The sequence below is a fragment of the Cherax quadricarinatus genome, chromosome 76, assembly GCF_038502225.1.
Source record: "Cherax quadricarinatus isolate ZL_2023a chromosome 76, ASM3850222v1, whole genome shotgun sequence".
NCBI classification, from domain to species: Eukaryota; Metazoa; Arthropoda; class Malacostraca; order Decapoda; family Parastacidae; genus Cherax; species Cherax quadricarinatus.
The window spans coordinates 21931370-21943563 of NC_091367.1; the positions used below are offsets into that span (position 1 = coordinate 21931370).

A 12194-nucleotide genomic window follows, 5' to 3' on the forward strand; every position below is an offset into this window, starting at 1 on the left:
TAGAAAAAATGGAGTTCTAGCGAAATAGATATGATTTTTGTTGACTAGTACACTGGAACTGGTCGAAAATAGGGCTCAAGTGGGCAATATCGCCGATGCGTAAACATCGTCAAGACCGCTAACTTTTCAAGAGCATAATTCCATAAGTTTTCCATCAAATTTCATACTTTTGGTGTCATTATGACCGGGAAAAGATTCTCTATCATTTCATAAGAAAAAATAATTTTTTTTTTCCTGAAAAATTTTTGACCCTGAGAACGAGTTTAGGAGAGGGCCTCTCGACTCTGAAAGGGTTAACACCCCTCCTTCGGAGTGCAGGCACTGTACTTCCCATCTGGACTCTGGCATGCCAGTTTCCTTGAATCCCTTCATAAATGTTACCTCGCTCACACTCCAACAGCACGTCAACTCCTAAAAACCATTTGCCTCCATTTTCTCTTATCTAACACACTTGCGCATGCTTTCTGGAAGTCCAAGTCCCTCACACACAAAACTTCCTATACCCCCTCCCTCCAACCTTTCCTAGGTCGAACCCTACCCCGCCTTTCCTCCACTATATATTTACACACTCGAAGTCATTCTATTTCCTTCCATCCTCTCTACATGTCTGAACCACCTCAACAACCCCTCCTCAGCCCTCTGGATAATAGTTTTAGTAGTCCCACACCTCTCAATTTCCAAACTGCGAATTCTCTGCATTATATTCACACCACACATTGCCGTCAGACATGACATCTCCACTGCCTCCAACCTTCTCCTTGTTGCAACATTCACCACTCATGCTTCACACCCATATAAGAGTGTTGGTATAACTATACAGTCGAACTTCGGTATGCAACCTTAATTCATTCCAGAAGGCTGTTCAAGTGCTGCTCCGTTTGAGTATCAAATGAGTTCTTCCCAACCAGTTTTATGTTTGGTTGGCTGTTATCACTAATCATCGTAGGCCCCATGGTGACTTATTTATACAAATACTGTAATACAAAAAACACCAAAAAATGTGAGGAAACACGAAATAGTATACAGTGAAGTTCTGGCAGGTTGTATTTGTTTGGTTGAGTGCTGAACTTTGTTTGAGTAGGGAGCTGGTTGTATACTGAGGTTCCACTGTATTAATTGCTTTGCTGCCACCTAATGGAGTGGGGCTGTTTGTGGTGTTTAATGGCGGTGGGATGATTCCTGTGGTTTTGAATATTGTGTGCCAGAGTATTGTTACCAGCCTAAAACTGAGCATCGGTTGGTATTGGCTAATTGTGATGATATTGGCGGATATCGGTTAATTTTGATGGTATCGGTCTAAGACTGGCTATTGGTCTAAGACTGGGTATCGGTCTAAGACTGGGTATCGGTATTGGCAAAAATTTTGGTATCATTTCATTCCTAGTTTTGAGTGGTTCTTGAATAATGTGGAGTTGCCACGAGCCAGGGACTGGTGGGGCATAGTGTAGGGGTATGCAGTGATGGATTCTTTTTGAAGTTGAGGGGTGATATGGTTGTAACAGACGTTATGGTGATGTCAGCAGGGTTTTGAAAAACTCTTGTGTATTGGCTCAGTGAACACACTAATATTGTTATTTAAATATTTCACTCATTTCTTTGTTATCAACAGTGTAGGTTCTATCTCCTTTAACCCTTTCAGTGTCCAGATCCCCGATCTCAAACTTGTTCTCGATGTCCAAAGATCCACTCCTTCCCCCAAACACAATTTTTTTATTATGAGATGGAGAATTTTTTCTGAAGTTAATGACACCAGAGTACAAAATTTGGTGGAAAACTCATGGAATTATGCTGATGCAAAGTTACTGGTCTTGGCAAAATTTTTGCACCAGCTATTCGCCTACTTTTTTGTTCTATTTTAGGCCAATTCCATTGTTCCAGTCAACCAGATTCTTAGTTATATCACTATGCCTTCCATTCTATTGACTGAGCACAGGAAACTGCCCATTCAACTACTTCAACTACCCAATAAAATGATCAGAATTTAGCAATTTAATCAATTTCAAACAAAATTAAAAAAATACCAATTCAAAAATAGTCCAAAATAACCAATGTAGACATTCATGGCACTGAAACCTTTGCTGTTTTCATCAGTCACATCCCCAACCCTCTCCTATATTACACTAACTTTCCATTTTGAATTCTTATTCGCACAAAAATAGATTTACTCTTTCTTGGACAATAATATGTAACTTGGAAGAGATGGTCATGGTTTACAGCATCCAAATAATTGAATGAGGCCTATTAAAAATCCATAACATGGATCAGGGGTTTTAGGGTGGCCTTACTCATCCTCTGGAATATCCACAAAAATAAAATATTTCTGCTACATTGAGCTCTATTTCAAGTTGCTTCCAATCCTTAAACCAATTAAAATCATCTCTATTCCAGTAATATTTTTTCCATTCTGTCAAATAATACAAAGAAACAGTCAGTAAAACCACAAAAATCATCCAAGAAAACACCACAAATTTGCTATTTTAAACCATGCACATGGTCAGAGTATTGTTTTTTCCTATCATACACTGTGTGGGAGGCAGGACTTTTTATATTTTGCACTCTTGCCACACATCCATTCTCTCACATCTTGGCCAAAATTTTCAACTCGCAGCTAATCTGGGCGAGCTGAGCTCATGACATAGTTTTAAATAATGGCCTCTCCTCACTTAACGACAGAGTTCCGTTCCCAAGACCACGTTAAACAAATTTGTTGCTAAGTGAGGAGCATACTATAATGGTGGTGAGTTTGTGTTAACCATCTTTGATATTGTTTTAATGTCATCTTTGCACCATTTATAACATTTCTGGTATATTTTTAAATGTTTATACAGCAGTGTACTGTATATTGAAATAAACAGAATAGAGGAAGTCAGCTTTAAAATAAATAATTTAGTTATGAATACTGATCTGAGAGCCCGTCGTAAGTCCGAGGTGTCTGTGAACGTGCACGTCGCTAAGTGAGGAGAGGCTGTAATTTAAAATGACTACATTAGCGAAGTGTCATAAAGCAGGACCCTCCTGTACCTGTCCCGCTTTCCATCTCTCTCTGGGGCAAATCCAGAAACCTTTCCCATTTAAGGTCATTGCTCATGCTGCATTAAGCTTTGTAGACGAAGCATAAAATACTGTACCTCATATTTTCCACAGTCAATGCCCCTTATGTTTCTTCCCAGGTGTCTCCCACTTGCACCACAGATCTTATTTCTGCCCATTCCCACTGTGATTCCTCTGTTTTGTATGCCAGTCCTTGTAGGTTTAGGGTTGGGGCAGGGGTGGGGGTAGGGGGGGTTGAGTGGCTCCTGAAATCCAAAATATCATTAACCTCTTTAATGTCTTGTGCAGATCTATGTCTTAACCATAGTGCTCTGTGTGTTCGGTCAGTTTTGGCCTAGACTTGAGACTGGGTCTATCTTATGGGTATGCATGGGTATAAAAAAAAAAATCCCACCATGCATTGCAGCACTGGAACTGTCATTGTTGAATAACAAGAGGGTAATACACCTGGAGTAAGAGTATCAGACCAGTACACCATGCTGGACAGTGCTGTATTAACATGATTCCCATCATGTACTGTGTGACCCAAACTTTTTTGTGTGTACTGCATACATTGACCACGCTGACCCATTATCTCATGCCAAGTGAGACTGGCCTCAGTCATGTAGATCTGTGAGAGATGGTTAAAGGGTTGAGAGAGATTTTACAAGGTTTTCATTGTAAACTGTTAATTAGCTTCATGTTAGTTCTTTCTACTTCTAAGATAAATTAAATTTTGTTTTATAATTTTGAGGACATTGACACTGATGTGCTCTGGGTTGTGTACGTGTCGGAAGACCTACATGTATTTACTCCGTGTTCTGTATTTTTCATGAAACTTACACTGTTTTGTGTTTTTCAGGAGACTTACACTGATGTAACGCTGGCGTGTGAGGGCAAGTTTTACCCCGTCCATAAGCTGGTTCTGTCCACCTGTAGTGAATACTTTAGTGATATATTTGATCGCACACCATGTAAGAACCCAGTAGTTGTTCTTAAAGATATTCAGTGTCAAGACCTTGAGTTCTTGTTGGACTATATGTACATTGGTGAAGTTAATGTTAGGCAAAATGAACTTTCTTCTCTCATCAAGGCTGCAGAATGTCTCAGAATTAAAGGCTTAGCTGTGCCAGATGAAGAACCTAAAAAGAGTAGTGGTAGTAGTAGTAGTGGGTGTACAACTAGTGTGCCTCAGGGCAGACAACGTCCAGAACAAACTAGTCCTCCCGCTAAGAGGCGCAGAGCGGAGGAGAGACGAGTCACGCCCATCGGGACAGAACACAGTCCTGGCAGACCTCCTGGAGATGGCCCTAACACCCCAGAAACAAACACTGCACGTCAGCATAATCCTAGTGAAGTTGTCAATCCTCGAGAACAAGCAGAGGATCAACAAACTGATATAAATACAGAGGAGTCACCTGTACTCATCAAAGTGGAACAACAGGAGAACTTTGAACAATCTGCTAATGATGAGTTCTTATCAGTACAAAGTAATAGTTATGATGGTGGTGGGGGTGAGGAGGGCGATGGTCCCCATAGCTCTGAGGGTAACACAAATGATTTCCCTGAGTTTCTTCAGTCAACCATAGAAAAGGAAGAACCAGTTGCCATGAGCGATTTTAATCCTAGCGACTTCCCCGGACCATCTGGTCTACAGAATGTGAGTATTGCCTAGTTTGTGATGACTTTACTAACACTGGCTCCTGTACTCTTGTTTATCTATAAATACTGTACATAGTACAGTAATGTTATTGGTTATATACACTGATTAAACTACAGTACATAGTACAGTAATACAAATATACTAATAAATTTTATTTCTTTGTAGTGTAAATAATGCAGTTTCCTTATAATAAAACAGACACAAAGAGGCACTGTATGCTATGTATACTAATAATACTTTTAATGGTTATACACACTTGTATGCTATGTATACTAATAATACTTTTAACCCCTTGACTGTCGCAACCCCCAATCCTGAGGTGTCTCCTGGTGTTGCAAAATTAAAAAAAAAAAAAAAAAAATTCTTATGAAATAATAGAGAATCTTTTCCCAATTGTAATGACACCAAAAAAAAAAAACGAAATTTATGGAAAATTGACGGAATTACGCTCTCGCGAAGTTAGCGACCTCAGTGATATTTACAAATCGGCGATTTCGCCCACTTTGAGCCCTATTTTCGGCTAATTCCATTGTTCCAGTCGACCGAACTCATAGCTATTTCTTTAGAACTCCGTTTTTTCTATCGATTGAGTACAAGAAACTGCCCATTTACCGATTTCAACTACCCAATAACATGGTCAGAAATTTGCAATTTGGCCAATTTCACTAAGATTAAAAAATATGACAATTTCAAAATAAGGTCCAGAATGAACAATGCAGACATTCCTGGCTCTAAAATAACATTTTCTTTGTTCATCAGTCATGTCTCCAGGCCCCTCTGATATTACTCTTGCTTTCTATTTTGAATTTTTATTCAAACAAAAAATAGATGATTTATTATTATGCAGACTACTGCAATACTGTAATAATTGTATAAATAACATCAACCCATTCATGACTGCATATTAGAATGGCTTGTTGGACATTTATTGGACAATGACATCATTTGTTTACTTTTGAACATCGGCAAAAATCAAACATTTTCCCTACTTTGAGCTCCATTTCCAGATTTTTTTTTTATAGTAAATTTTTTTATTTATTATCACACTGGCCAAGTCCCACCAAGGCAGGGTGGCCCGAAAAAGAAAAACTTTCACCATCATTCACTCCATCACTGTCTTGCCAGAAGGGTGCTTTACACTACAGTTTTTAAACTGCAACATTAATACCCCTCCTTCAGTAGTAGGTTGGTAGACAGCAACCACCCAGGGAAGTACTACCGTCCTGCCAGATGACTGTGAAACAGAAACCTGTAACTTTTGCATGATGGTAGGATTGCTGGTGTCTTTTTCTGTCTCATAAACACGCTAGATAACAGGGATATCTTGCTACTCCTACTTACACTTTGGTCACACTTCACAGACATGCACGTGCATATATATATATATATACATACATCTAGGTTTTTCTCCTTTTTCTACATAGCTCTTGTTCTTTATTTCTTCTATTGTCCATGGGGAAGTGGAAAAGAATCTTTCCTCCGTAAGCCATGCGTGTCGTATGAGGCGACTAAAATGCCGGGAGCAATGGGCTAGTAACCCCTTCTCCTGTAGACATTTACTAAAAAAGAGAAGAAGAAAACTTTATAGTAAAATCAATCAAAATCACCTCTATTTCTATAATATGTTTTCCATTCTATCAAATGAGACCAAGAAAACGAGAATACAACCATAAGTACTATACGAAAATAGACCACAAAGTCGGCATTTTAATTAAAAAAAAAATGTCGGAGTTTTTTTTTCTCATTACGCACTGCGTGCTCCAGGATTTTTTTTATATGGTGCACACAGACCCATTCTCTCACATGTGGGCCTACCAGCTTTCTCCTGCTTGATTTCAAATTCAAATTCAAATTCTAAGTTTATTCTCTATAAGGATTACAATGCTGAGTTTACAGAATTTGGTTATTGTGTGGTTTACATGTAGTAAAGTACTAATTACAGAGGGTGCCACTAGAACTCTAGAAGCCGCTAGAATTTATGAGTATATATACGTCAAACACGGTACCTCGTAAGACGTATATATACGGCCGTGACAGTCAAAGGGTTAATGGTTATACACACTTGTATGCTATGTATACTAATAATACTTTTATTGGTTATACACATTTGTATGCTATGTATACTAGTAATACTTTTATTGGTTATACACACTTGTATGCTATGTATACTGTACTAGTAATACTTTTATTGGTTATACACCCTTGTATGCTACGTATACTAATAATACTACTTATATTGATTATACACCCTTGTATGCTATGTATACTAATAGTGAACCTCCTCCTTACGAAGGCCTCATCTTATGATAAAATCGACTTACGAAGCATTTCAACGTAAAAAATTTCCCCCGGCCTACTAAGAAAAACTCGACTTACATCATTCGTCCTGAACGTGGTCTGTTTGGCCAGAGCGCCTCAGCTTAACTAGTGCCATTGTTTACAAGCCAGGGCAGACGGTTGCACACATATATTCTATAAATTTTGTATTATTCCATTGTTTTTAGTGCTTGTAACTGCTAAATAAGCCACCATGGGCCCAAAGAAAGCTTCTAGTGCCAACCATGTGGTAAAATGGGGTGAGAAAAACTATTGAAATACTAACATACCACAGTCAACTGCTGCTGCACCACGGTCAGCTGCTGTTGCTGCTGTACCACGGTCAGCTGCTGCTGTACCACGGTCAGCTGCTGCTGTACCACGGTCAGCTGCTGCTGTACCACGGTCAGCTGCTGTTGCTGCTGTACCATGGTCAGCTTCAGCTGCTGCTGCTGTACCACAGTCAGCTGCTGCTGTACCACGGTCAGTTGCTGCTGCACCACGGTCAGCTGCTGCTGCTGTACCACGGTCAGCTGCTGCTGTACCATGGTCAGCTGCTGTTGCTGCTGTACCACAGTCGGCTGCTGTTGCTGCTGTACCACGGTCAGCTGCAGCTGCTGCTGCTGTACCACGGTCAGCTGCAGCTGCTGCTGCTGTACCATGGTCAACTGCTGCTGCTGTACCACGGTCAACTGCTGCTGCTGCTGTACCATGGTCAGCTGCTGCTGCTGTACCACAGTCAGCTTCTGCTGCTGCTGTACCACGGTCAGCTGCTGCTGCTGCTGCTTACCACGGTGAGCTGCTGCTGTACCACGGTCAGCTGCTGCTGTATCATGGTCAGCTGCTGCTGCTGTACCACGGTCAGCTGTTGCTGCACCACCGTCATCTGTACTACTCGAGGATGTGGAGAGACTGTTGTTGGTGTGGCTTAACGAGTAACAGTTACCGAGAAACAATTAACCCCAGAGGGTTAGCCACCCAGGATAACCCAAGAAAGTCAGTGTGTCATCGAAGACTGTCTAGCTTATTTCCATTGGGGTCCTTAATCTTGTCCCCCAGGATGCGACCCACACCAGTCGACTAACACCCAGGTGAATAGGAAAAAATATCGAACTAGTGCTCATATTGGTGAATTTAAGGCCAGCAAAGGTTGGTTTGAGAGATTTAAGAATTGTAGTGGCATACACAGTGTGATAAGGCATGGTGAAGCTGAAAAATTCCAACCCGAACAAGTGTTTAATTGTGACAAAACAGGCCTGTTCTGGAGGAAAATGCCAAACAGGACCTACGTAACTCAGGAGGAAAAGGCACTCTCAGAACACAAGCCTATGAAAGACAGGCTAACTCTCATGTTTTCTTGTAATTCTAGTGGGGATTACAAAGTGAAGCCTTTACTCATGTATCACTCTGAAACTCCCAGAGTGTTCAAGAAAAACAGTGTCTCATCACTACATCTTCAATAAAGGTAAATATCATTTATTCTTCATTTAGTACAGTATATTGTGTATGTATCCTTCTTTTTGTGTGTAGGAAAATGTGCATTTCATGTGGTAAAAATTTTTTTTCGTACCTTTGGGTGTCTGGAACGGATTAATTGGATTTCTATTATTTCTTATGGAGAAAATTAATTCAACTTGCAATAATTTTGTCTAACGATGAGCTCTCTGGAACGGATTAATATCGTAAGTCTAGGGTCCACTGTACACATTTACAGGAGGGCCCCGCTTTACGGCGTTTTACTTTACGGCGTTCCGCTAATACGGACATTTCAAATTATGACCAAAACTCGCTATACGGCTCCCCCCACCTGACTTTCTAATACGGTCACCGTGCCCCACCCTGTTTGTTTACATTCTCCGTGAGCTCGGTAAGCACTAAGTCTCTCCATTTTGTTTGGAAACTCCAAAATTTCAAATGTTTTTAAAAGTTATTTCATATTTTATATATACTCTGATAATTATACTTATGTATACCTGTACCTAAATAAACTTACATACTGCGCTGGCATGCAGGTACACATTAAAATCGGTAAGTGTCTTATGTCTCCAGACGTCATATTAGTAATAATAATAATCATCGAGTCATTTAAATGTCATATATTACGTTAATATACACATTTTCATTAATCCATCTATGATATTTTTTTCAAAATTATATAATAAACACGATGCATAACATATAAATAAGATAAATACACCCCACAGTAGAATAAATAAACATAAATGTGAGATATGGTAGCAGACGACTTGCACAAGTGACGCCATATTAGAAATGATAATAATAATAATAACAATACTCACCGAGTCTCATTAAATGTTGTATATTACGTTAATATACACATTTTCATTAATCCATCCATGATATTTTTTTCAAAATTATATAATAAACACGATACATAACATAAAAAGATGATAAATACACCCCACTATAGAATAAATAAACATAAATATAAGATGTGGGAGCCAGATAACTTGTACAAGTGACGGCAAGAATAACATTTTCTCTAATCTAACATAAGAGAAAATGTGTTACTGGGGGTAACTGTAGAAAATTATTCCTTTCGTATGTATGTAAGTAAGTTTATTCAGGTATACACAAATACAATTACATAGATTATCATACATAACAACATATGTGTAGAGAACCTAGGATAACCCAAAAAAGTCAGTGTGACTTATTTCCATTGCCTTCACTCAGAGCTTCATTTCTTCTCAAAATGATGTTACATGAGAATGGGAGTGTTCTTCTTTATTTATTCTACCGTATCAATGTAAAGACAACCTGTACACAATGTAACTTGTACACAAACTGTACGTGTACACTTCGTTTGTTTAAAAACTTACGTTCGCCTGGTTTGTTTACATAACTCTGCACTCATTACTTACCTTAAAATATTTATAGTCTTAATCTAGGGTGAGATGAGTAGTATTTATTGTAAGAAATCAAGTGTGGTATGTATGGTAGTCAGCCAGGCTACCATACCAGGCCACCCCACCCCACCTACACATAATATTCTATTACATTTAAGCATCCCAGAGCGATAAAATGCATATACAGTTTACTCATTACTTGCCTTAAAATATTTATAGTCTTAAGCTAGGGTGAGATGAGTAGTATTTATTGTAAGAAATCAAGTGTGGTATGTATGGTAGTCAGCCGGGCTACCATACCAGGCCATTCCACCCACACATACTATTCTATAACATATAAGCATCCCAGAGCGATAAAATGAATATACAGTTCACTCATTACTTACCTTAAAATATTTGTAGTCTTAATGTAGGGTCAGAGGTGAGGAAACGAGATAAAACGAATAAATGAAAGAGAGAGAATGAGTACATGAGGGAGGACAGGCGCAGAGTTATGTAAACAAACCAGGCAAACGCAAGTTTTGTAAACAAACAAAGTGTACACGTCTGGTTTGTGTACAAGTTACATTGTGTAGAAGTTGTCTCTACGTTGATACGGTAGAATAAATAAAGAAGAACACTCCCATTCTCATGCAACATCATTTTTAGAAGAAATGACGCTCTGAGTGAAGGCAATGGAAGTAAGTCACTCTGACTTTTTTGGGTTATCCTAGGTTCTCTATACATATGCTTTTATGTATGATAATCTGTGTAACTATTTGTGTATACCTGAATAAACTTACTTACTTAAGAAAGGAATAATTTTCTACAGTTAGCCCCAGTAACACATTTTCTCTTATGTTAGACTAGAGAAAATTTTATTATTGCCGTCACTTGTACAAGATGTGTGGCTACTCATCTCATATTTATTTTATTGTGGAGTGTATTTATCATCTTTATAAGTTATGTATTGAGTTTATTAAATAACTTAGAAATAAATATCATGGATGGATTAATGAAAATGTGTACATTAACGTAATATATGGCATTTATTGAGACTCGGTGATTATTATTATTATCATCATTTCTAGTATGGCGTCATTTGTGCAAGTCGTCTGGCTACCACATCTCATACTTATGTTTATTTATTCTACTGTGGGGTGTATTTATCATTTTTATATGTTATGCATCGTGTTTATTATATAATTTTGATAAAATATCATAGATGGATTAATGAAAATGTGTATATTAACGTAATACACGACATTTAACCCTTTCAGGGTCCGTCCCGTAGATCTACGGCTTTACGTTGAGTGTCCAAACCGTAGATCTATGCCAAAATTCTAGCGCCGTCAAATTTAGCGCGAAAGCACTCATAGGCCTACATGTGAGAGAACGGGTCTGCGTGGTGGGTGTACGCCATAAACAAAAAATCTAGACGCCCGCATAGCATTGTGGGAACGCCGGCTCAGTTACCCTTGTTCACCATGCCTCGTCGCAAGTCAGCTCTCACTCCCCGGAAAATTGGGACTCTCCTCTTCCTATCTGATAGTTCTGACACTGATGGAAGTGGAAATGAAGACGAATTCTACGGCTTTGATCAGTTAGTGACCGAAAAGAATGACCAGGATATCGATAATAGTGCAGAAAACCCTGACGATCCTCAACCTTCTACCTCTGGTGTGGGCACTCGTGACTCACGGTTGGTTGTTCCTCAACGCAAGAGAAAGCTAATATTTTCGCGTGGCCAGGCCTCTGACTTCAGTAATGATGATGATAGTGACGTGGATTGTGATTTTATTGCGCTCGACGATCATTCGAGTAGTGATAGTGAGGAATCATATTTACCAGTGAAGCGTCGGTATGTTCGCCGCCGCATGCGCTCTGGTAGTGTACCCTATGCTGTGCCCAGGGGACTGAGTACATCCCGGAGTACATCCCGTGGCCCTACACAAGTTTTAGGTAGTGATAGTGAGGATGATGTGGCTACACTTGGCATGGATAGACACAGGCATCAGTGGATGGTGGTAGTGGTGATGGTAGTGGCACCGCCATGCGTGACTCACCAGCCCAGGCTGGGACTCGCGCTGCTGACTCCTCAGTTCAAGGACAAAGCGGAGCGTCAGCCACCAGCCCACCACAACCACAACCACCCGCACAACCAGCCTATGATGTCCAGTATCCACCAGCAAACCATATGTGGGATTGGCAGCAAAATCCCAATTTTGTTCCCAAGCCTGACCACTTTGATGACTCTCAAAGTGGAATTCTACCTACTTGTCCCCTTGGAACCACGGCCAATGAACTGGAATTCTTTGAATTATTCTTTGACCAGC

General features: G+C 39.6%; 1 protein-coding gene across 18 annotated transcripts in view; it reads left to right on the plus strand.

Moving 5' to 3' along the window:
- Nucleotides 1–3892: 3892 nt before the first annotated feature.
- The window catches only part of LOC128703657 (protein tramtrack, beta isoform), a gene marked incomplete at its 5' end in the record, with an annotated part of 506533 nt that continues 498231 nt past the window's right edge, over nucleotides 3893–12194 (plus strand). For all 18 annotated transcript variants that reach the window (XM_070101378.1, XM_070101377.1, XM_070101374.1 and 15 more), the window contains 1 exon segment: nucleotides 3893–4690. In XM_070101378.1, coding sequence (XP_069957479.1) covers nucleotides 3893–4690 — 798 coding nt within the window.